Genomic DNA, 26,120 nt, shown 5'->3' on the forward strand with positions numbered 1-26,120 from the left:
TATGAATGATGGGCTTCCACTATCAAAGACGTCCCATAAAGCCCACATGTCACACTCATGATGTGCAACTTCAATTCTTTTGCTGCCTTTTTTATGTAAAAATAAATAAATAATAATATATATCAGAATCAGAATCAGTTTTATTGTCACATCACAGGTTTACAAGGTAAAAAAGTGGGTGAAATTCGTTTTTGTACATCATTCCCATCGCAACGTTAATCCAAAGAAAGAAGAGGGGGGGGGGGGGAGAAGAAGAGGGGTGGGGGGCAAGTGGGAAGGAGATCAAAACAAGAGAACAACGGAAGGCCAGACAAGTTATCTACATATTTACAAAGTACCTGAGATAATAAAAACTAAGGTGCCTGAGCATAGCAGCAATGTATATACTGTGCATGATATATACTTATACTGTGCATGATATACTTATGGACGTTAAGGTGCTTAGATAAAAAAGAGCAACATTAAAAAGACAAAAAAAGTCAGTGCGTTATACATAGATATGGATATATAGGGTGGAATTTTCTTAACCTCCTTAAGATGAAAAGTACATGTTGCATCATGATGCTTTGTGAGCTTGTAGAGCTGCTATTTTCGCCTTTTTTTATATACAAAAACCCACATTTGACATTTTTACAAAATGTGAATGTTTTCCCAAAATAGGAACACCTGGGTTCATGTGTTTTAAGATATGTTTTAAAACATGCATAGCAAACTTATCAGACAGGCTACATTACCCAAAAGGAAATGCACCAAAAGCAGAGATCAAATATTTCCCCACCGGTGATAAAAATGAATGACTGGGGAGGGGGGGGGGGGCTCTGCTCAAAAGCAATGGCATGGATTTCCTTCTATCCCCTCCAGCAAATTGAACCCAGGTTTACTTGAGAACTCACTTAACCTGGCAGGCATAAGATGAATCGATTTATTTGTAATTTTTCATGCAAAGAGCAAATGGGTGCAATTATTATACTGAAGCCAACCCTAAATTGTGGCAGTTACTGTAAAGATAGTACTTAACTGAGTCATTGCCTTCCTTTCTCCAAGTCTTTCAAGTTGGTACATTTTACAAGTGTGCAAACAATTTCCCCCCCACCAGTTCTCAGTGTTTCAAAAGGGAAATGAGAATAGAAGCCTCCTTTCTACATTGATGCACTGAAACTCATAACTTGAATCCATCAGCTTTTGTGTATGCATTTATAAAATTTCTATTCTAATTAGGTACATGTTGTGTTTTGAATTTCTCCTTTTGAAGTCATTTTAAAGTCCCCCTTGCTGGGACATATTTTAAATTTAATCTAGAAGTTTTGTATTGTAACTTTTCTCCCCATGGAAAGAAAGGCGGTACATGGAATTTCCTACTTACGGGAGTGCTTTTTTTTTTTTTTTTAGACTTGTGTGTCTTGATTTATGCTCACAATGACATTTTCATGCATTCCTCAAGGCTCTGCTGTTTTGCCTCTCATCTCCTTAGCCACCAAAAGCCTTAACTCTCAGTGTGTCTTCATTTGGAATGGTGTGGTTCTATACAATGACAAAAGTGTCCCTGGACAAGACCCCCAGTCATTCATTCCTTAGTTTATTTGCTTCTTGGTGGTGTAACCGTCTTTAAGAACTCGCCTACTGCTGTACACATAATTATCATTAGGCATTCTGTGTGTGTTTGCATGTTTGGTCCAGTCCAGGGTTGAGAAAGAGAACAATCGCAGCGCAGTGGTTGCACTTTTATTACCATGTCAGTGTTCTCATTGGTGGCCATGGTCCCAGTATGCTCTCAGTGTTAAGTGCTAATACTATGTGATACAGACCTACATGTATGGACGGGAAGGTCTGCAGAGTTGCAAGGGAAGGCTAGATTTCCAACTAGACAACCATACCAAATGTTTGATTGTAATAACAGAAGGCATCTACTTTATATCCCAAACCCTTTCTTCCACCAGGCTTTTATATGGACATCACTGCGTGCCGATTATTCTTACCTTAACCTTCTTTATTTCCCACGCAGGCACGCCCAGCCATGATCGAGGACAAGGGTCACCGTGTGACCGACTACTTTGTGGTGGCCGGGCTGACGGACAAGTCCAAGCCCCTGGAGCAGGACCTGTCTGAGACCAAGTCCAGCGGTCCAAAGGGCGCCATCACAGACCTGGCTGTAATCAACAAGTCGGCGGGCGAGACGGTACCCGAGGGTTTCACCTGTATTGAGAGCACCTACAGTGGCCAGCAGGCCAACCTCAACCATGGCAGCCTCAAGAGCCCCGAGCTCTTCCTGTGCTATAAGAGGGGTCGAGGGAAGGCCCCACTCATTGACATCGGGTGAGTGAGTCTATTGCTTAAACGTAGGGTACTAGGGTAAGTGATATTTATTTGTTAAAATAAGTGTCAAATAGCTCTATATTCTCATAGTACTCATTAGACTAGAGTGTTTGTTCAGTTACAGGAGTCGCTCTGTCTCTCCAGCTTTATAATAAACAGAAAACTTTTCAGCCAGGTCGGGATACCAATTCTATCCAATCAGTAGAGAGAACTCACACAGAATACAGGATAAACAATTGAATTTGTAAGTGATGACACAAAGAAATGAGCAGACAAAATTGGAACTGGAGCACAAATTTCAGCTGATTAATGTGAACTCTCTCCTGATTGGCTGAAACCCACCTGAAAATGTATTTTCTGTTTAGTATAGAACTGGAGAGACGGGGAGACCTCTGTTACTGAACAAACAATCCATATAGCAATGACTACTATCACAATATAGAGCTTTAACATTTAAACCAAAACACTTTTTGTTTCAAGTTTCAACCAGAAAAGATATCACTTACCCTACCTTTTAATTTATGCTCCGTGGCACGACAATGTCGCAGTCCGAAATTAGCCTATCTATAAGCTCACAGCGAGTTGTGGAGTGAGCTTATAGATCGGCTATATTCTGTCTGCGATGTCGTCGTACAACAAAGTAGAAAACAGTACGTTTTCAGTTGGATGTGCATGTGTGTGAAAGGCTTTGGGTCGCAGCTGTGAGTTGTGTCATTGGACGGCTGCTGGCGTCACTATTGATTACTTTGTGATGATGTAACCCGCCGTCTGTTGGGAACTCCTTGGGTGGCACAGAAGTTGAAATCCAGCAAGTTTTTGTGATGCTTGACATGCAACCTTAGTCTAAAACGAGGCCATGTGTGGAGAAGTGTTTTATTTCAGAGCTGGCTGGGTAAACCTTTAGAGTGGAGATGAAACATATCCTTCCATAGCCCCATTAAAACCTGTAAACCATAACAATACATTTCAATCTCTCTATCCAGATCCCCTGCCTGAGGCATGCTATGTTAATGCCACTAAATACTGCATGCTAGGGTTAGGTCTGATTTAGTTGTAATAAAAGTAACTTGTGTGGCAGAAGAACAATGTTTGTCAAAGGGAGTGTTGGGTGGACATTTACCCAGTGAATCATAATATGTCCTTGACTATAGAAATGAGCATTCTGATGTTTCTGATGAACATTCTGATTTCACAATGGCCACTGGCTATTGAAAAATCAACATTCTGATGTTGATTTCACAATTATAGACTGGAAGAATTAAAGGTTTATATAGAGTTTACAAATACCATGTGCATGCAAAAGAGCATTTTTTTTTTTTAATCATTCAACTGACAAAGTTTTGGTCAAGACCAAACTGATCGATTAATCGACTATGAGTGGTCAGCCCTAACAGGGACACAGATTTACTTTGATGTTGAAATCTTTATTGACAAACGTGCATATAATGACCATATACAGTATTTGTACATATCTGTCAAAGGGATAAAACACAAAAGCTTGAGAGCTTATTTCCATTGTGGTCTGTTACTTGTCAATCATATTCCTGAATCATGGCCTAAGCTATTGCTTACTGTGTAAATATTTGCAGTCTGCTTTTGCTCATTGATGTGGCCACTTTTCCCATCTATGCTGTGAAACACAAATTCAGTTTACGGGAATTATCCAGAACTCTGACTCAACCTTTGATTTGGCCCAATAAAACAGCATGTTCAGTGTTCTTTTTATTTGGCCATAACAATGATGCAACCGTCTTAACTGTGTCGTCTCTCTGTACAACTTAGGACTTTGTCTAGAGCTCCTCGTCGGTGTTAGCCAGGAAGCCTGTGTGATAGAACCGTTGCAACACTTCCTAGACAGATCCTAGCTTAATTTCAACTGTTAGCAACAAACTGGAGTTTCCAGTTACACAAGTCTGCACTCTGCTGGTCCCTCTCAAAGGATTTCCCCTCCCGTCTTTGTGTGAGCATGTCATTGACGTGGGCTGCAGTATGAATTGCATTATGTTAGCCAGCATAATTTGGTGGGATATTTGTGGTATACTGGGATATAATTAGTTCTAACGGTGCAACAGTTTAACAAACTAATCGATTTCATTCATTTTCAATTATAAAAGATTATCAATAATTTTCATAAATAATCAATTAATCGATTAGCCTATCACTATTTTGTGCATGTCAATGTCATTATAGGTAAAACACGTTGAAAAAACCCTATTGACAATAGTTGATCTACAAGCTCACAGCGGTGCGTTGTGAGCTTGTAGATCAGCTATTGTCCCTATTTGTGCAGGACACCGTTGTGTGACAAAGTATAAAAAAGGGCTTAAGTGGTTCATCGATTTGTTGATGTACAAAAAAATATATTTTAAAAATATTTTAAAGGCACGCTTCCCAATTATTCTATTAGTCGAAAAAGTAATGGCTAAGAAAATAATTGATAGTTACAGCCCTAGTTATAAGGCCTGTGAAGACTCACTGTTTGTATCTCTGTTTATAGAATTGTGTGTGTAGAATGCTCATGTGTTGATGCAGCCCTGCTTGCATAGAGTGTAAACAGAAGATCATGTTTCTCAGAAGAGATTACACAATCCTTGAACAGGCCCACTCATTGACAGGAGCTCTGGGTTGGTGGGGGGCATATTCAAGGATTCCTACTTGGAAACTTGCAAAGATTGTTTATGGACAGCCTATATTGGTGGTTGAAAAGAAGTTTCAAGTTCACCAGCCGTTTCTCAGTTGAAGCTTTCTTGGAAACAGGTTGTCATTGTTAAAATAAGGCCTACGCCTAGATTGCTACTAGGAACGTATTTTTTTTATTTGAAAAGAAAATTGATTTCCTGTCTTTGTCAACTATTGCATTTTGGGGTTCTTGGAATACCTGTTCCAGTTTTGGTTGAACAAGAAGTCTTGGTACAGGTGGCTAGAAGGTCTGTAAATATTTTTGGCCAGCCTGTTGCAACAGTGGTGTTGTCTTGATAACCATCACTGTCATGTCCCTCTCAAAGAATGATTGAAAAACTATCAGTGTGTCAATTATTCATTCTACACTCTCTTGCCACCAGCAAAGCCAACATTCCTAGCCTGGGCCTCCGCGCTTCACGATTGACTGTGTCCATTGGAACTTGGGCTGGGCTTTTGTCGTCCGTTAATTAAGAGTTTTTGCCGGCAATTGTCTTCCTGGCCTCTTTAGGTTCACCCTGTGCTCTGTTGCAGTGAATGGAGCGGCGATCGCTAGAGAGCGCAAAGTTACAGGAGCATTGTATCTCCCCCTGTGACACTGTCTACTTCCTGGCCGCCTTTTGGAATTCACAGGACTCTGAGATCTGTTTTCAGGTCAAGTCAAACATTCTATATTGCATTTCATACAGGGGGAACCTCGGCGCACCTCACAGCAACAACAGGTTATTTTCTTTCACGCGGATACATTACATGTCGGAAGTCTGTGTGCGTACATGTTGAGTGAAGAACAAAGAGTGGAGGCTCACTGGTCTCAGTCCAAAGACTGCTACGACCCCTTGGCACTGGGCAGATGGTAGGGGACTGGTCAGTACAGGAGCCCTGCAGCCATGCAAGACAAATTGGGCTGCAGACAGCAGTAACGTTGCGAAGACTGCTTTCATGAATTTAGCCTTGCAGGAAGAAGAAAAATGGACCTGGGCACGACCATCATTCTTGAATCAAAATAAAGACACATGGTTTTGAGCTAAAAGTGAAGAAGAGCCAAGGCATCGAGTAGAACTGACAAAATGTCAGATTTAATGAGTCAGCCCGCAAATATGTCTGATTCACATTATCCGTTGGAGATAGGCTTACCCCCAGGAAGGGGGGGGGTGTGTGTGTGCGTGTGTGTGCGTGTGCGTGTGTGTGTGTGTGTGTGTGTGTGTGTGTGTGTGTGTGTGTGTGTGTGTGTGTGTGTGTGCGCAGTCTGTTCTCACAGACATGCATGGGTGATGAGTCAAGAGGTTCAAAAGGAAAAACCAGCCCCTGGCTAAAGGCAGTGTTGCTGACCACAAACTGACCCACCTTGCAATACATTTCTCACTGCTCAGAGCCAAGCTTTTGAGTATCTCAATTATCTTTGATTCCTGTTTTGTCTTCACTGTACAAATGCCTGTATCAGTGACGGGGTCATTTTCATTCAAGAATGAGGACTTACATATGTTTGATACTTAATTGTATGACGGTGTCATTCAGTGAAAAAGCTCACACAATGTTTGGACATTTGTGACACCGGGGTGAAAGTTGCTAAATATTTCGTAAGCTAATGGAATCTAATGTGTATCTGGGTACGATCCAATTTTTCCAACGAAGAACAATATTGTATCTTTACTGATACATTTACAGGAGTGAAAAGCTTTTTTTTCCTTCATTTTTTACATCCCTTAGACTAGAGTATGCTATTGTAGTCAAAATGTTTTTTGAGAAAACTATCATCATCTTTGGAGCCCTAACCCATTTACCGTCAAATTGGTGGGATGGATAAGGCATTGTCAAGCACAAACGCACACACAGGCTAAGTTCCCCCTTAAGTTCAACACTTAATACTGTTATGTGACAAAGAATACATTTGGCTTTTTGAGGTCATGGTGGGCACCTTCTGCGCACATGTGAACGGAATCCACAGATGAACCACAGGCTCCCCACAAACAGAAAACCACTTTGGGTGGGGTTCTAAGTATGAGGTAGAATTACTGTATAGAAATAAAACTACTGTATAGATCCGTGGTTCTCAACCTGTGGGTAATATCAGGGCGGTCCCCACATGATATTTGGGGGCTCCCCAGATGACGGTGAAGTATAATAGCCGATCTGCAAGCTTGTAGATCTGCTATTTTCAAAATATTTATCTGTGGAACTGAGTTAAACAAAATGTAATGCCTCAACTCAATTCCAAGTCCCTGTCAGGGTGGGGGTCCCCAGTTCAAATATGATTATTTTGGGGGGTCACGGCCTGAAAAGGTTGAGAACCACTGGTATAGAGAAAGAGACGACGTCACAGGATGGCGCCCGGAGCCGCTGTTCCTTTGAGCTCAGTGGGCACGTGGCACCATCTTGTGAGGTTCCAAGCTATTTAAACAATGCAGTGTGATGTCACGTTCTCTTTCTCTCTATAGGAAAAGTTTTTAAAAATCTAGTATAAATTTAGCCTAACTGCTGCAGAAATGAGAGGCGTGCTGTTGTGGCCTCAAAGCAAAACTGTGACTGCAGACGGGCACTCAGGGCTGGCATGATGAAATTCATTCATCATCATGCCAGCCCTACATTCAGAACGCTGTGTGTGTGTGTGTGTGTGTGTGTGTGTGTGTGTGTGTGTGTGTGTGTGTGTGTGTGTGTGTGTGTGTGTGTGTGTGTGTGTGTGTGTGTGTGTGTGTGTGTGTGTGTGTGTGTGTGTGTGTGTGTGTGTGTGTGTGTGTGTGTGTGCGTGCATGAGCCAATTCCTCTGCCAGCGCTGCCAGCACCTTGCACTGCCCTGCAATCTGTCATCTCTGCTTCCACACAGAGATAAATATCTTTTTCGTATTTCCTGTTTGTTTCGCTCTCTCTCTCTCTCTCACACACAGCTACAGAACCTCGTATTACTTATCTATGGCGGCTCACAATGTTATCATTTCAAGTCCTAGGGAGTTTTCTCTCCTCAGCTGTTGCTGGCAGTGCGTGCACCCCAAGTAATCCTGAGCACTCATTTCACCACCAACGCATCCCTCTCCTTCAAAACTTGGCCATAAATGATAAACCTTGCCCTTTTCTTAAGTGGAGGCTTATGACATTCACATCCCAATGTTGACACAATGTTGCAGACAGTGATTTGTTTTTACTCATAATTTCTTTAGGGCTGCAACAGCAAATCGGAACTAATCGATTATAATAAAGAATAGATTTTTAATAAAATCATGGATTTTGAACATTTTTGTTTGTGGTGAAAAGTTACATGAGTGCATATGGTGTGTGTGATACAAAATCTAAGCTGACCATAAACACAGTTATCATTGTTTTGTTAACATTGACTGTCTTCCATCCTATGTTTAAGGGTGTGGTGGAATCTCTCGAGGAGTAAGGCACTTTGAACAAAGATGACAGACTAGTCTGCATGTTCACTATTTATTCAGCACAAAGTACATTAGGTCTAATCTAAGCAAGCGAGCGAGCAGGCGGCGGCAACTTCATTCAGTTTCAGGCAGCTTAGATACCCTCTTTCTTTCCCTGTCCAGGCAGACAAATCAAATCTATTCTCACCTACCAATCACATGGTGTTTTAATTATATGAGCATCCTGCATCCATCATCAGCATTCATGTTGAGATATACTAATATTATGTCCTGTCTCCTTCCCGTCGTTATTTGAATCAGAGACCTTTAGTGACCAGTACAGTGACTGGTCAGTGTGACCCTTCCAGATATAATAGTATGTGTCGTCATGTTGCATTACTCTTAATATAGCTGTTCAAGCGGACAGTGATGAAGCAATCTACTAACTAGTCTTCTAGTCCGTCTGTCCAATTTATATTTTTAGTATTTACTTTTTACTCAAATACATATACACACAATGTACAATATGAATCTTATATCACTGCATAGCGTAGAAACTCCCTAACAAGGGCTTCTTGAAAAACAGTTCAGGTCATTCAAGGCGTTTACCCTAGTAGGGACTGTGTGTGTGTGTGTGTGTGTGTGTGTGTGTGTGTGTGTGTGTGTGTGTGTGTGTGTGTGTGTGTGTGTGTGTGTGTGTGTGTGTGTGTGTGTGTGTGTGTGTGTGTGTGTGTGTGTGTGTGTGTGTGTGTGTGTGTGTGTGTGTGTGTGTGTGTGTGTGTGTGTAGGAAAAATCTGTCCCAAGAATAGTACAATTTGATTTTGGTCAGTCATGCACATCCTATACTCTAGTATCCAATCAAATAAATATAAAAAAAATATATAAAATATATATTCTGTCTGTCTCTCCTAAAACGTGACACTCTTTCGTGTGTGTGTGTCAGTGTGCTGTATGAGGGCAAAGAGCGTCTGATCCAGGGATGTGAGGTCATCCAGGCCACGCCGTACGGCCGCTGCGCCAACGTCAACAACAGCTCTGCCAACTCGCAGCGCATCTTCATCACTTTCCGCCGAGCGCCACCCGTCCAGCCGCAGAATTCCCTGGCCGTCACTGACATCTGTGTCATCGTCACCAAGGGCGAGACTCCTCCACATACCTTCTGCAAGGTGGACAAGAACCTCAACTGTGGCATGGTGAGGCGAGATGCAGCTAGCGGTTACTAGGCCTGTGACAATTATCACATATTCGCCTGATCGCAATTATTTGAGCTAATCGTAATTATTATGCATAGTCGTTAGAATCATTTCCATTCATCTGTATAAAAACAGCTGGATTAAATTAGCAGAAAAGTCATGTTTCCATCATTTCCATGTCATTGTCCATGTTCTTTTAACCACTTTAAACCTGGCGTTTAGGGCAATTTTCGGGGGGGAAATGTTCATACATTTTCCAAAACAATTCCCCAAATAGCAAAAAATAACAGATCTACACATTGTGAGCTTTTAGACAGGCTATTTTAGCTATTTATGTACAGTTTTTTTTTTTTATATCAAGAATATTATAATATTAACAATTTCATGATGGTGACTTGGTTACTCTTGGTAAATACTTACTATACAGGGTTCAAAAAATATTTTCATTGAACGACAGAGTGTCTGTGTATCCATCATGTGCTTAACTTTTCCAGTGGGGCTCCAGTGTGTTCCTGTGTTACAAGAAATCGGTATCTGCGTCCAACTCTCTAAACTACAATGCCGGTGAGTTCTGTGGCCAGATTCTCTGTGATAGCTTTCTCGTTTCCATGTTGAATTTATCCAAATGAGAATCACTCTGTTGCCAAGTATGAGTTTCATGCAAGGAATGTTGTTTGGCATCTGGTGCTGTGACAACCCAACAAATAAAAACACTTGACAATTGACACAAGACTACCAACCAGGAAGATTGACATACAATGCTCTTTAAGTGCCTTTTCCACTGGAATACCACTACATTGCTGGGTCAAAAATAAACATAAATTGCAGGTATAGGCTTTCCTAAAGTAATTCCCACATGCTGCCCTCCTTAACAGTTAAGTGCTGTCATATGCCTGTTCCCGTGTTTGATTAATGTAATGGTACAGTCCTTAATGCTTGCGCACATGCAGGTTGGCAGACCAGCTAATTTAACTTTAATTAAATGTAACCCCCTGCTCTCTCTCTCTGCACAGCGTACTGAAAGGAGTTATGCTACTATTATAACTTGCATCATAGTTTGACACTCCATCTCAATGCGTGTAAAAATATATTTTCTCACCTAATCTCTTACAGTTATGCCAACATTGCTGCACACACACACACACACACACACGTGTTCTGCTCTCTAGACCCAGTGCACTCACTCACACACACGTTTCTCTCCCTCCCCATGCTCATCTCAAGAGCTTTTTCAAGTGGGAATGGGATTTAAGTGTAAGAGGCTACATTGTATTGAGAAAGCTTTGATTTTTTTTTTTACGGTGGTGACTATATTTTCCCCCCACAAACGGGCCTATTGCTTTGCCAGCTTCCCCTTTTTGCCTGGCTCAAAGCCGAAATGTGCCAAAATAGGCAACATAACATTTGGTTCAGAAACTTAAGTCATGCCAACTGGCTAGCATCAACTGTTATAGGCATTTTCCGAGAAGAGTGTTCGCTATAAGCATTTGTAATTTAACGTAACTACAGTATATACCATTTTTACTTGTCTTTTATATCTGTGTATTATATATATTTCAGTTGAACGTTATTGGTTAAGTCTATGAATAATTAATAATTATCGGACGGACACAAAATAAATCCCGCATATGATTAATAATGGCCTGCCCCCTCCCCCCACACACCCCAAAGCTGAAGTGACCGCTTCTCCAGAAGTCAATGATGAAAAATAAACAATGACTATTGTGGTGTTGATGGTAATGAGCTTGACCCCACGATATGCATCACATTACGTGGGTTATTGTGCCAGCCCTAATTCTAAGGCTCGAATTTTGTTTGGCAATCTTTTTGCTCTGTCTCATTGTATCATTTTCAGCACTGTTTTCCTGCATAATATCTTGCTATTTCAGTCAGCTTTCTTTTCTTCTCCACTGTTTCTTGTGCACTGAGTCACAGCTGTCCGCTTATCTCTTGTGATTAGCCTTGCTGTGACGTGCAGGTACGGATAAGAGCTGCCGTTTTGCCAAATGACATGGTTGTATTTATTTTTGCTCCCATTGAAATCCTCAGAAGCTGCTCAATGCCTAATGACGTTCGGCATCATTGTGAAACCATTTGGCATTTTCACAAAGCAACACGACTACAGTAGAATGCCTCACAAATGTCGAGAACTCTGTAATGCAATAACATTACAGTGAACATTGAAAACAGTGCATCACAGCAGTCACCCTTAATTGTTGCTGATGGAAAGTGCAAATAGTGTACAGTATGATTACATTTAGAATGTTATTGTAGCTGATTCTGAGCTAATGTGGGGTGTTTTGACCATGAACCACAGTCTGGCCTTTGGAACAGTTATTTATCCCATTCTTATACATACTGTAGAATACACATACAAATTGTACGTACCCACAGGCTTTATCTTTGGCCAGCCTTTTTTCCTGTGAGCTGACTGCGTATTCATCTCAGGCAAACAGCACTTCCTGCAAAGCCTGTTGCTTGTGCAAGCATACATACATGTTGTTGATTTGAGTTTTTGTGTCTTGTTTTGAATGTCATCTCACTGACATTCAAAAAAGGTCAAGACTCAGGGGTCAAGACAGATCAGTCAAATTATGCCATCGACTGCAGGCAATTATTTCAATGTTTAAAATGATCTCACTGCACTCCTATTCAGCATGTTTGCCATTGTGACCACTTTGAAGAGCTGGTTAGCAGTTGTGAGTGACAAGAACGCTTTTGAAGCCTCTATACACAGAAGTTAATGAACTCTGCAGTACTGTTATCCTGAGTGATGTGTACAGATTATATATATGCTGACAAGGTGGTTATTCTGAAGATAATTGGAAAATAAATCTGACCTTCGATGTGCGCTGTGGTAACTAGGCCTATTACAGTATGTATTCTGCCTCTTAATGCCGTGACACACTTGACGTGCGTCAAGAAATAAAAAGAGGTTGCCTTTCTGCGTTATAATCACATTTTGGAAGGCCTGTGTGTGTGTGTGAGGCTCAAAATATAACAGATTTCTGAGAGGCGCGTCAACAGGTTTTGACGCGTCCAATTGATGCCTCCAGTGTGGCTGCAGCGGTTGTAAAGAATGGGTGCGTTTGATAATGCTTGGTCTGACGCTTACAGTCAGGAGCTTTAAAGTTTACGTGACTTCTGTAATTTTCCCATGAAGGGTCAAGGAAATTAGAAAAGAAAATCATCACATGAAGGGTCAATGAAATTAGAAAACAAGATTCATCAGAAAGCTTACACTGATTTTAGTTAAGTTTGCATCCTTTGCTTTATTATTTGTTTGTTTTTACCTGATTTTGGTTTTTACCTTATTTTATTAAACCGTACTTCGCAATTCAATCTCTCCGTTCCAGGCCTCCTCTTCCGTTACCCAGAGGATGATTATGAGTCCTTCCCTCTGTCAGAGTCTGTACCTCTGTTCTGTTTGCCCATGGGCGCCAAGATCGAGTGTTGGGCACCGAACACACGTGACCCTCTGCCCGTCTTCTCCACGTTTGTCTTAACCAACTCCTCTGGAGAGAAGGTGAAGTGCCGCAACCAGGAGGCTCGTTTCCTTGCCAAGAACCCAACATCCATGCATTTTTCTTTCATTATAAATCCCTTATAAAATGCATTACAAATAAAATGCTGCACATCCTGTAGGGCTGGGCAATATATCAATATTGTATCTATAGTAGCGTGATATACTGATACTAGATATTGTCTGGGATTTTGGATATTGTGATATGGTATAATTGTTGCCTTGTCCTGGTTTTAACCACTTCAGCCTTTTTTTTACGTTTTTCTTTGTATATATACGGTAACTATATAAAATGGTTCAAAATGTAAAGATATTGCACCCAAAAAAAGGCGCCGATCTACAAGCTCACAACAAGACGTAGCATATAAACATATACAGTACTCTATGTTATCGTCACAATACGATATTATAACGATATCGAGATTGAGGTATTTGGTGAAAAATATTGTGATATTTTATTTTGTCCATATCGTCCATAGCCCCTAACAATCCTGTCTGTCCACGTGTTTCCGTGCCTGTCGCCCAGGTGTACGGTGCGGCCATACAGTTCTATGAGCCCTACCCGGTGGACCTGTTGAACGAGAGGCAGAAGATCCAGTTGGGTCTGATGACCACCGTGGAGAAGAAGATGATCCCCAACCGGCCCGTGAACACCAACAAGTGCATCTGCGTGCTCTCCCGCTGGCCTTTCTTCGAGGCCTTCAAAAAGTTCCTCATGTTCCTCTACAAGCTGTCCGTCTCCGGGCCGCACCCGCTGCCCATCGAAAAGTAAGAACCCGTTCTATGACTGAACGAATGATGTGAACACTTGAGACAGGATGTCTGAACAAGCTGGTTTGCCGGAGAGAACCACGCATTTGTGAGGATGTTTCTTTTTTTCTTTTTAAGATTTTGTTTTTGGCATTTATGCCTTTATTGATACGATAGTAGTCTGACAGGAAATGGGGAGAGAGATGGGGAGTGACATGCAGCAAAGGCCGTCGGGATCGGGACTCGAACCCGCGACGCGCTGTCAGGCTACTTTAGAGCCTAGATGCCTGGACCGCTACACCAGCGGTCCAGGTAAGGATGGTTTTTGAAGTCGCATTCAGGTTTATTACATCACTTGCTTACTATGGTAGATTATTTTGTCTAGAGCAAGAAAGCCACAATGTGAAAGGACTTTGGAGCCACCAAGTCAGTGCATGAAAAGGATATTTACGTAGGTGTGTGTGACTTGTGAGGACCAAACGTCCAAAGTATAGTAAAATTTGAGAAATAGACATTGTGAGGACCTTTTTCCTAGTCCTAACAAGAAAGAATGTAGTTTTATGTGAAACTTTTTTTTTTTTTAAGATATTTTTTAAAGGTTTACAATTAGAAAAAAAAATCAGGTTGGAGTTAGGAATAGGATTAGGCATTTAGAGGTTAAGTTTGGGGTTAGGGTTTTCCCTATTTTATAAGTTATGTGGCCATGTCATACACCGTGAAATAGCTGATCTACCCGAAGCGCTGTGACCTTGTAGATCTGCAATGTTTCGGCTATTTTTAGCTATTTTCAATGACGTCCTAAAATGTTAGTAATACAAACGTGTGTGTGTGTGTGTTTGTGTGTGTGTGTGTGTGTGTGCGTGTGCGCGTGTGTCTCCCAACAGGCACATTTCGCACTTCATGCACAACGTGTCGTTCCCTTCACCACAGAGGCCCAGAATTCTGGTCCAGGTGAGCTCTTCTTCCTTCCTCTTCTATTCTTAACAGGGCGGGTAGTACTTGACTGGGTACAGTAGCTGTCTGGGGACCAGAAGGTTGGACCCCCGGCACACCCAGTATGCTCTACGTGTTGAAGTGTCTCTGAGCAAGACACAGCTTCCCCCATGTACACTCATCAAGGGCATCATAGCAGCCTTCAGCTGGGTGTAGTTGTAGAAATTGATTTCCCCATTGTGTGCATATTTTAATTGATTCTAGCAAATGAAGCGATCATGACGCGGGAGATCCCCACACAGATTTACAGCAACGTTATTAATATATTCGACCAACGTGAATGTGGCAACGACTGGCCAGAACCACTGTGTCATCAGCCCCCTCTGCTGTAGCGCGCTCTCATTAGCATATCAGATTAAAATTTGAACTGCGTTCAAAATATGAACCGCTGGCTTAAGATAGGCTTCAGACAGATGAAAACAAAATTAACTGACCGTAACAGTGTGAATCTTCTAGTTAAGACAGGTGACAGTAACGTAAGTAAGATGAAGCAGCAGCCAAAAGACAAGTTTTAGCCTAATTGGGTCAGAGCATGACAAGTAAGCAAAGACTGATGTCATTTAAGAAGTTTTTTATTTTACATTTTTTTATAACATTTAAGTGGAAAGACTTGAAGCAGAGTGGAGGAGACGGCACAGCAATGTAGTTCATAAGATTCCTGATGTCATGTGAGCAGTCTGATTATTATTATTAATTAATAATTTCTACACCATAAGAGAGGAGACAGTACAAGAATAGAGTATGGAGCCACCATAAGAAAGATTAAAGGAGTAGAAGGAGAAAGAGACAGACAACTACAGCATAGTTAGAATCCCTTAAGTTGGATCAGAGCGTAAAAAATGCAGTCTGAGGTTAGAATAAGACAACGTAAGACCTTTAGTTATGCTCACAAGTAGTACCGCCCAAAGAGCATAAATCCCCTATATGAAGCATACAAGGGAGAATTTCCCCCCATTTTGAAAAATATAAAATTCAGGCCCTCTATGTTTTTTTTCTCCAGCTCTCGGCACATGACACCTTGATGCTTGCTCAGCCTGTATGCACACCTTTGCCTCTCAGGTAAGACGGGTCTCATATTATGTTTGTAGCAACGATATGATCATATCTTGGTTATTTCAGTTCTATTAACACTGGAAAATTAGGTTAAGCTTTTCTCTTAAATCTTGATCACTGTTTCCGATTCAAAGAAGCTAAATTAAGTTGTTGGTACATGTGCTTCACTTCTGCATATTCTGAAAGCATAACGTGTACACACAAGTATGACTGGAGAAAGACCGCAGTGTGTGTGTGTTGTTGTTGTTTTTAAACCATATTGTTCCAGAGGAAATGGTGAGGTTATGAAAGCATTCATCCATTTAATTTTCCTGGCTGGCTCACAAGAAATTACATTCATCCGTGTCAGTTTTCCAAAGGTCAAACACAAACAGCCATTACTCTGTCACTGATTGTAATCATTGAAGGTGCCCTATGAATAACAATAAATACATTAAAATGAATATGGGAAGACAGCGCTGCTGCGGTTGCTGCATTGCGTATACCTGTAATGGTTGAAGTCATTCTATCAGCTTATTTGCATGTTCGGATTAATGATTTGCCAGACAAAGCAAAAAACAAATCATGATCTAAAATGGCTTCCCACAGTCATTAAATTAAGTAAAAGTTGATCATTGAATTCTAGCCTTATGGGTTTACTTCATTTTGGGACCCTTCATTTTCTTTTTAGCTTCACGTTCCCAATCTTCTCTTTGACTCGATTTATGTACCGTACAGTGCTAGAGGTTCGGCCCGCTGCGCGGCCCTCCCGTCTAGCCGCTGCGCGGTGCTCCTGTTTAGTAGCCTGGCCCGCACATTGGAGACAGAGACAGCAGATCGTCTCGACGTGCCACACGTGTGTCGACACGCAAATCGAAAGCGAAATCTAACTGCAACATGCAAACTGAAAGCGAAGCGAGACCTAACTTGTTGGAGACCCAGACACACAAACAGCTTGGAGACGCAGACAGACAGCCACGCATGCGCGCGACTCTCTATTCATGTATATTAAGATGACCCTTTTGTGCACATCCTAGTTAAGCACATCAGTGTCCCTATTCTGGCCATGTCATAGGCAAACATTTGGTGAAAATAGCCGATCTACGAGCTCACAGCGAGTCGTTGTGAGCTTGTAGATCGATCATTTTCGCCAAATAGATTTGGTGTAGAGGGGGAAAAAGGAGGGGACCAATTATACTGTAGATCCCTGAGGGACCCCCCGGTCAACTGAAGCATATAGGGGTTTACGTGGTTAAATCATCACCCTAGACTAGAGGACTCCAAATGAGTTTAAGTAACACCAAGGTCTCATCTCTCTTGATTTCTTGAGTTTTTTTCCCCTTCCATTCTTGTTTTGTTTTCCTTCCATTTCCCATGCCGTTGACTTCCTCTCATCTGGTCTTTTGTGTCTTTATCTTGCAGCGGGGCAGACTACGGCACTCTGCTGATGAACCTGGGCCCAGAGAACTCTGCCACGCTGCTGCACTTTGTCCTGCAGGAAAGCAAGATCCTGCTGCACTCCCTCAGACCCGCTGTGCTTACTGGAGTGGCTGAGGCTGTGGTAGCTGTGAGTCACCTCCGCCTGCCCACAAATCATCAATCAACATTGATAGATTAGATCAGTGGTTCTCTAACTTCTTAATTTCCATGACCTCCATAACTCTGAGAGTGTACAAATGGAAACGAATGGACCCTTACGGGGCCATTTGGTTCCATTTGTACACACTCTGAGTTACAAACCTGTAAGGGTCCATTTGGACCTGCTGAGGGTCAATAGACCCCTCTATGTAACAAAGACGAGCATTCACACTTTATTGTAAATAGAATGATACAATTTTAAAATGTTTTACATGATACATCACTAAACTGAATATTTAATTACAAAAATTGTATTTGATTAATTAATCGATAATAGTTTCCCTCTTAAAATCGTTTGAGATGTGTCTTTGACATTTGTTGTGGCTCTTTGTATGTGAAATAACTTATTTATTCTTGTACGCAGATGATCTTCCCTTTCCAGTGGCAGTGTCCCTATATCCCTCTGTGTCCCCTCTCTCTGGCGGGGGTCCTCAATGCCCCTCTTCCTTTCATTGTGGGCGTGGACTCTCGCTACTTTGATCTGTATGACCCGCCTCCTGACGTTGTGTGTGTGGACCTAGACACCAACACCATCTACCTGTAAGGCACCGTCTAACATCTCACTGGATATTTAAACATGCGTATTTGTTTTGTTTGCTAGTTTGTTTCTTTATTTTATTTATTTACACATATAAAACAGAAACTGAGTGGCGCATTGTCAGCGCAATAACCTTAGCAACACAGGACAAGCTGATAACGCGGCGTGAAGCTATGTCAAGTATTGCATCAACACAGGCAGTACTCAGTGAGGGTAGCAAATCGTTGCTATCTACATATTTTTAGTTTTTGTGTTTTTTGGTAAATTAATGCCCTACTTGATCATACTATAGCGTCACTAAAGTACTAAAGTATCAAAGGTAGCAGATCCGCAAGCTCGTGCCGCGTTTTGAGCTTGTAGATCTGCTACTTTTGCTATTTTTTTATTTGAATCCTGAAACGTAACAGTTTTGGACGAAATGGTAGTTCTTCTACCACTGCTCAATATTATGTCAGTATTTTACTCATGTTCCATAGAGTAAAACACCTTAGTTACTTGGAATACATTTCCCCATAGATTGAAACATCGCTCTGTTACGAAAGAACTGGGGTTATGTTAATGTGACCTTTAGGGCTGTCACGATTATGAAATTTTACTTGACGATTAATTGTTGCTCAAATAATTTGCGAATAACAATTTGATTGTGTTTCTGTGGTTGAACAAAAATGACATTTCTGTTTGGCTTTTCAATGATCATGACGATTATGCAAAAAATAATTGCTATTATCTCAAATAACTGCGATTTAGGCGATTATGTAATAATTGGCCTAGTTTCTACAGGTTTAAAGCAGCTAAGTGCCTGTATGGTGTTAATGCATTACAGGTCAGACGAGAAGAGACACAGTAACTGGAAAAACCTCCCAAAGAAGCCCTGTAAGAGCCTGCTCAACTCATTGAGCAACCTGCACCACCAGCTGGCCACCGGTACAAACAGCACCTTACCTCTTTTTTTCTAGATTCACTCCATGATTGAATTCAGCTGTTAAATTAATAGAAATCTGCTGTTAAATATCTGAATTCTTTGCATAAAATGTTTTTTTTATAAATAAACAAGCACACAGTGCTGGAACAAGGTTTTGTACGGTACAGTTACCGTAAATTGACTCGAGCCTTGTGTTCCAGTACGTCAAACAGCACAGGAGGGCTTGGCGGTGGATATGACCCCCATCGAGGCGGACTTCACCTGGCACAAGAAGATGACCGCCCTGGAAATGGAGATCCAGGAGGCCTTTCTTCGTTATATGGCCACCATCTTAAAGGGCTACCGCTCCTACCTCAAACCCATTTCCCAGTGGCCTTCTGAGAAGGCCACATCCGCAGACTCACTATACGACCTGCAAGGTAAATGAGGGTGTCGTTTCACATTTTACTTCCTGAATGAGGAATGGGAAAACGGTGGGGGAAATTAGATCTGGTCCCAAAGAGTAAATCCTTGTTCAGATAGCAACCTAGTTTGTATATAGATTATTGTCCATTTCGTGAATATGCACAGTTTATGCATTATTCACAGATCTGATACAGAGAGGTCTACCTAATGGAAACTTATCGCCAAGCCTATTTCAAGAACCATTTCAACAATAGCTGAGACAAAGTGTTTTCAGCAATCAATCATCTCTATGACATTGGCTGTAAAGGGAGTTGGTGTAATCCATTTCCTCGAAGCAACCATTAGCCATCATTGAACTTGATACTGCCTGGGAGGCCAATAGGAGATAGAGAAACAGAAGATCAATGGATCCTAACTGGGTCTTTGAAAGGTGTTTCAAAGTATTAGACCACACAATTGTGTTTATCGTACTTTAAACTGTACGTTTTAGTATACGTCCTTACAGCCGGAAAAGTTTGGTTCTGGCTTGTGATTGGACTACTGTACCAGCAGCTTTGTGAGATTGCCAACCATCATTTGGAGGTCCTTTTTAAACAGCAAGTGTGGCTGGTGGTGAATTTACAGTACAGTACTACATGCGGTCAGTTCCGTCCCTTCGTCAGGATACATTGACGCTGACGCCTCTACTCCTCCAGGGTTTCTAAAGACTAAAGACCGCGCCCACCAGAAGTTCTACCAAGTTCTCACCAAGACCCAAATCTTCATCCGCTTCATCGAGGAGTGCACCTTCGTCAGTGATAAGGACACAGGCCTGGCCTTCTTTGACGATTGTATTGAGAAGGTGACTGCCAGCCTGGCAACCGTCCAGGATCAGATCCTGTCCTTGATTTTTATTTGAATTTATTTTCTTCACCAAAGCTCCTTTCTAATGAAAGAGCTTTTGTTTAATGTTATTCTATTGGCAGGGCGAACATTCCTCCACTGGGAGATGAAGGAAGCACAAATTTCCTCTGATTCATTCTGTTCCTTTTCGCTCTTTCCTCTTCTCGCAGCTTTTCCCCGCCGATAAAGCCACTGACAAGGGCACCAAGGTAATTGCCCACTCCATAATCCAGTTTCCTAGCATCTTGTTTTTTTTACTGTTTGAATAGTGTGTGTGAATAGTTTCAATGGTTAGTTGAGTTGCAAATGCAGTTCAAAATAGTGCCTGTCAAAGGTGTCATCATCTCTTCCTGTTAAGGAAACCCTCGTTCTTTCCTGCCTTTCCTCCTACCTTGAGGCTTAATCAACTAATGAAGTAGGCTTAATCAACTAATGAAATAGGCTTAATCAACTAATGAAGTAGGCATTAGCAACTAATGAAATGGGCTTAACCACATGAACCCCTAGCATCCCTATTGTGGGCATGTCATATTAGGTGAACATTTGGCGAAAAGCGCCGAACATTTGCAAAAAATAGCAGCTCTGCAAGCAAAGAGCTTGTAGATCAGCTATTTTCGGCAAAGAGGTTTGGTGTAGAGGGAAAAAAGGAGGGGACCAAGTATAGACCCCTGGTGGAAGCAAAGTATACAGGGTTTATGTGGTTAATCAACTAATGAAAGAGGCTTAATCAACACAATGATGTGAACCACGCTGCAGGTGGAAGGCGAGTTATCTGAGGACACGAGGCTGATGGAGTTGGATGAGTCCCAGAAGAGTGAACACACTGTGTTCGTCATGCCCCCTGAACCCCCCGCTGAGGAGGCACACGAAGCCCCTGCCCGATACAGGTCAGTCTCTCCTGGGGGTGCAACAGTTAATCAAACTCGAAAATGTAATCGATTAAAAAAAATAATTGATGATTTTATAAAATAATCGATTCATAATCACTCCCTATTTTGGGCAGTAAAAATTGCCTTTATACAATCTCACAACATGTTACGAGCTTCTACATCGTCTATTTTTGCACAACAATGTTATGCGACAAAGTATAAAATAAAAAAGTGATTAATCGATTTGTTGATACATTAAAAAAAATTATGTTATATAAAAAAAGTGTGCTTCTCCATTATTCGAATAATTGAGAAAGTATTTGATAGATACTAAGAAAATGATTGATAGTTACAACCCTTGTCTCTTGCCTGTGAGATCCTACACTGCAGCGGGCTCACCTGTGACCCATGATTTACATGAACCCTAGCGTCTCTATTCTGGGCATGTCGAAATAGGTGAACATTTGGCCAAAAATGCTGATCTCTTCACCAAAAATAGCCGTTGTGAGCTTGTAGATTTGGTGTAGACAGTAAAAAAGGAGGGGGCCCAAGTACAGCCCCCTGGGGGGGGACCCCATCAACGGAGTGTGTTAGGTTTAACATTTGGAACTCAAATCTTTGCTTCTGGGGGTCCCTGGAACAAAATATTTTGAGATGGGGGTCCGCGTCCAAATACACGTAATTTTGGTGGCTTCTTGACATGAAAAGTTTGAGAACCACTGATATAACAACATAGGTGTTTCAGAAAACTGTTAGGATTTAGAAGACATTTGTAGAATCAGCCTCAGGTCTTAATCAAGGGTCAAGTGGTTTTTGTGATTGTACGCACTGCAGCGCAACATTGTTGGTGAACAGTGGTTTGTGTTTTCTTACACCCCCCCCGCTCTCTCCAGCTATAAGGGCTTCCCCAGGTTGCGGACGGAGCTGTTCGACCGGCCCAGGGAGCTAAGACCAGCGCTCAGTACCAGCGCAGCCGGATCCAGTCTGTCCAGCAGCCCTGCACTACTTGCAAAGAGGACCAAGCTGGTACACATGCACATACAGTCGATTAATTTCTTAGCGGGTATTATATCGATTACTTTTTCAATTTGTCGAATAATCGAGAAGCACGTTTTTTCTTCATGTCAATGAATTGGCAAAAAAAAAGAAAACAGGTTTTTATTATCAACTAAACTTAGTAGGATTAACCACTTAAGTCTTATTTTATACTTATACAACAGTGTCGCGCAAAAGTAGGCTATATAAAAGCTCACAACGTGCTGCAAGCTTGCACATACTGTAAGCTAAAACAAATTGATCCATAATTCTTCATAATTTGTGATTAATTCGATTAACCGGTGCACCCCCGGGAGGAGAGCTAGTGCTAATGCCATACTAGGTGATACCCCAGCTGCTCCAGACTTTGCCCCACGCACAAGTCTCAAAATAGCTAGCGGCACGCATACTACGCTTGGAATATTTCACTACTACTCATCAGCTAGTTTATTTACAGAACAACAGGCCATTAGGTGGAACACTCAGTTTCTTTAGCCTTGGCTGGAGTACAGAGTTCTGTTACAGTGTGGTGTGCAACATGCACGGTGCGGATGACTTCAAACGAAATGTCCGCATGTTGGCCAATGGCAAGTTTATTTTGGACGAGGATTAGAGAGGGAAAAAGGCACTCAGTGGAACCTACAGTATCTCTCTGAGAGACAGATGAATCACTAGAAGAAGAATATTCCCAGCAGGATTACTGGGTGTTTTTATTTATTATCAGTAATGTACTTTATTATTTATTGATGACAAGAAAGATAAATATTACTTTCATTGATTGATTTTGTTATTTAATATAAAAATGTATCGTTAGGATTCCACTCCAGACATTTCTGATAAAAGACCGTGTGTTTAAAGGCGGAAAAGTTTACAAAATAAAGGCCAAAAGACTAGTTTCCATTGTATTAGCCAAATGACGCGAGGAAGCTGGAATTAATCTTTTCACACACCTTCCTCCACAAATATTACATTTGTCAAAGGTCATAACACAGATTTTCCTTTAGTTCACCACCCTGGAGCAGTTTAGAATCTAGTGCCTCGCTCGAAGACACTAGAACTGTGCTGTGCTAACTCACAGCTCTAATACACCCTCAGTTCAGTTAATATTTAAGTTATTAGTCATAATTGACTGTACCTCTTGGCCAGAGTGTCACCAATACAAACGTGTGTGTGTGTGTGTGTGTGTGTGTGCGCGTGCGTGCGCATTTAAACTGGTCTTTTAATAAAATACCAACACAAATATTCTTGAATAAAATGTCAACAAATACATTATTTTTCATAAAATGTGACCTCCACATGTATTGCAATTTGTACCGCAATAGACATTCAGAATATTTAGAGTAGGACTTTGGTACATAACTGTAAGTATGTCCCATTCCAGGAGATAAAGCTGGCGTACAAGATGGCCAAACGTTTCTACTCCAACCCACCACTATGGGCGCGCTGTCTGTACAGTCACTGCTACAGCCTGTGGTTCATCTGTCTGCCAGCAGCTGTGCGACTGTCCAAGTCCAAGAGCCGCGCCATGCAGCAGGCCTACACCATTCTCCTCAAGATGAGGAACACTGAGGTGGAAGTGCTGGATGAGGTACACATTTTTTATACTGTATATGTATATTTTTTATAACATTTTTCACATTTTAGTTTGTATACTTCTTTTTTTCCCCAATTATATGTAATATTAGACCGAACTACAATAAAGATGGGGCGCATCTAGTCGTGTCCAATATTGTATAGTTTCAATGTACAGGCTGATGTTCTTGGTTTACGTATTAGTTATTATTAGATTATTGGTTTACTTATGTATTACTTTATTATTAGATTACTATTCCTATGCATTTGATGTATTATCTTGTGTTGTCCTTGCTTACTGTAAATCTCTCTGGATTAAGAGCATCTGCTAAATGCCTAAATTATAAATTGTAAATTGCATGCTGCAGTCCCGGTTCCCTGAAGGTGGCATACCCGGTTCAGGTTCAGTTTCCCTCAGCACATTTGAACTAGAAACAGGCAAATGTGTTTCCGGTTTAAATCCCCGGAAATGGGTATGCCATCTTCGAGAAACCAGTACTACAGTTATGCACAGAGTGGACCCTATCCAGTGCACCATCTGCTTCAAATAATTTTTATTGACATTGTCAACCAGTAGGCGTCCGTGTCCTACACGACAGCAGGGTCTGAATTTCTCAATGGAAGAGTGGGGAAACCACATCCAACCACTGCAACTGTGCTAGTTATATTGTATTAACATACTCTAGCATACAGAATGGTTCAAATGTTTTATACATTAAAATAAGTTCCAGAATAAAGCTTTAAATCGAATCTAGCTCTCAAGCCTCTTTTTTTTTTTTAAGGTATGTTACAGAGTAGTAATGCAGCTGTGTGGTGTGTGGGGACTTCCTGTCATGGCCGTGCGTGTCCTGGTGGAGATGAAGAAAGCCGGCGTGCTTCCCAACGCCATAACATATGGATACTACAACAAGGTAGCATAGAAACATTTAACATTATACTACCACGCTATTGTATGAAGCCACTTAGCTAATGGCTCAATGGAATAGCAGTTAGCCACAACAAACTTCAGACTCAACCAGGAAATGTGCTGACCACATGGTCACTCTGGCACTGTCACTTTATATATGACTGGGAATACACTTCATTGCCTTTACACTGGCACTATCACTTTATGTGTATATGACTGGGAATACTCTATTCCCACACATTTCATACATAGTTGATATCTGCTGTTGTTTTGATATTTTTCTTTTCTATTATTTCTACTATTTCTATAATGTATGTAATTGAAATGCGTTGGTAGCATGTACAAAAAATAATTTCACTCACTCCTTTCTCCTCTATGATTGCTTTCCATATCAAGGCGGTTCTGGAGTGTCCATGGCCCAGCCGTAACCGCAGCGGCCTCTTCATGTGGACTAAGCTTCGCCTTGTGCTCCGTGGGGTGGCCCAGTTCAAGCAGGCCCTGAACCGCACATCTAACAGCAAAAGACCCACTATTATCACAACAGGTCTGTAATATTTTATTGCCCGACTGGGATGTTTGAATGGGCAACATAAAGTGAGAGAATAAAAATCACAGAATTGTGTTAGTCTCTTGCGTAATAGATTTGCTTTTAGAAGTCAGAGTTGAGATCGTTGCAAATGATCTCTTTGTCTTCTAGCAAGGCTACTAATCCATGCTGATTTTGACCTTTGATAGTTGAGCTTTTTTTTTAACTTATTGTCACAATTTAAGTCTCTCTCTCCTACCTTTCTGTTTATTTTCCACCTTTCTTTCTCCATTACCCTTCTTTTCCCCTCTCCTTTCTCTTTCTTGTTTGGATGCTTTATTTTCCTCTTTCTCTGTCTGTCTGTCTGTCTCTCTCTCTCTGTGCAGCTGCATCAACAGGTGAGTCAGTGGTTGGCGATGGTGACCGCCTGAGTCACGGCAGTGCTGACAGCACCGGTGAAGTCAACGGGGAACACACTCTGTTCGCCCGCGGCCTGGTTATTGCCGACTCAACCGACAACCACCGCAGCACAGGTACATACAGTACGGTACTTCAACAGGTCACGCTGTTAAAACACGACTATGACATTTGAGGTCCAAAAGTCACGTCAGGTTTTTTTAGGGTCCCATTTCCTCCCTACCATGTGCCCCAAGCTTGACATTTACATATGTCAATTTGCATTATAAAATAAAAGCTGTGTGAGTTAAGCAAAGCCAATAGCTGTAATGATGAGTGAATTTCAGTCTAGTGTGTGAATACAACACGGTATGTGTGTGTGTGTGTGTGTGTGTGCCACAGGGGGGCAGTCTGACCAAGGCTACGGCTCCAAGGATGAGTTGCACCAGGACCTGCCAGACTCTTCACACACTGCTGGGTCTGTTCTCTCCACAGCGCACAACGCCAAGGCACAGCACAATGGTGAGTGGCGCTGTTTCATTCACCCCCCCAGCCCCGTGAACAGCCTTGTGCACGGCGAAGGGTTATTCTAATCGGGA

The 26,120-nt window shown here is 41.7% G+C and overlaps 1 protein-coding gene across 1 annotated transcript in view; it reads left to right on the plus strand.

Annotated features, from left to right (window-relative positions):
* dennd4c (DENN/MADD domain containing 4C) overlaps positions 1 to 26,120 on the plus strand; it is a 66,065-nt gene that overhangs the window by 25,991 nt on the left and 13,954 nt on the right. Inside the window, exons 2-21 of the mRNA XM_080452031.1 lie at positions 2,003 to 2,313; positions 9,284 to 9,533; positions 10,028 to 10,097; positions 12,890 to 13,059; positions 13,583 to 13,824; positions 14,691 to 14,757; positions 15,800 to 15,858; positions 17,254 to 17,398; positions 17,834 to 18,009; positions 18,831 to 18,931; positions 19,130 to 19,348; positions 20,030 to 20,175; positions 20,387 to 20,425; positions 20,973 to 21,103; positions 21,979 to 22,111; positions 23,502 to 23,708; positions 24,475 to 24,603; positions 24,996 to 25,143; positions 25,512 to 25,658; positions 25,924 to 26,043. Coding sequence (XP_080308157.1) covers positions 2,015 to 2,313; positions 9,284 to 9,533; positions 10,028 to 10,097; positions 12,890 to 13,059; positions 13,583 to 13,824; positions 14,691 to 14,757; positions 15,800 to 15,858; positions 17,254 to 17,398; positions 17,834 to 18,009; positions 18,831 to 18,931; positions 19,130 to 19,348; positions 20,030 to 20,175; positions 20,387 to 20,425; positions 20,973 to 21,103; positions 21,979 to 22,111; positions 23,502 to 23,708; positions 24,475 to 24,603; positions 24,996 to 25,143; positions 25,512 to 25,658; positions 25,924 to 26,043 — 2,998 coding nt within the window. The 5' untranslated portion in view covers positions 2,003 to 2,014. The remainder of the gene's footprint in view (positions 1 to 2,002; positions 2,314 to 9,283; positions 9,534 to 10,027; positions 10,098 to 12,889; positions 13,060 to 13,582; positions 13,825 to 14,690; positions 14,758 to 15,799; positions 15,859 to 17,253; positions 17,399 to 17,833; positions 18,010 to 18,830; positions 18,932 to 19,129; positions 19,349 to 20,029; positions 20,176 to 20,386; positions 20,426 to 20,972; positions 21,104 to 21,978; positions 22,112 to 23,501; positions 23,709 to 24,474; positions 24,604 to 24,995; positions 25,144 to 25,511; positions 25,659 to 25,923; positions 26,044 to 26,120) is intronic.

The sequence above is a fragment of the Gymnoscopelus braueri genome, assembly GCF_963280865.1.
Source record: "Gymnoscopelus braueri genome assembly, chromosome: 15".
Classification (NCBI taxonomy): domain Eukaryota; kingdom Metazoa; phylum Chordata; class Actinopteri; order Myctophiformes; family Myctophidae; genus Gymnoscopelus; species Gymnoscopelus braueri.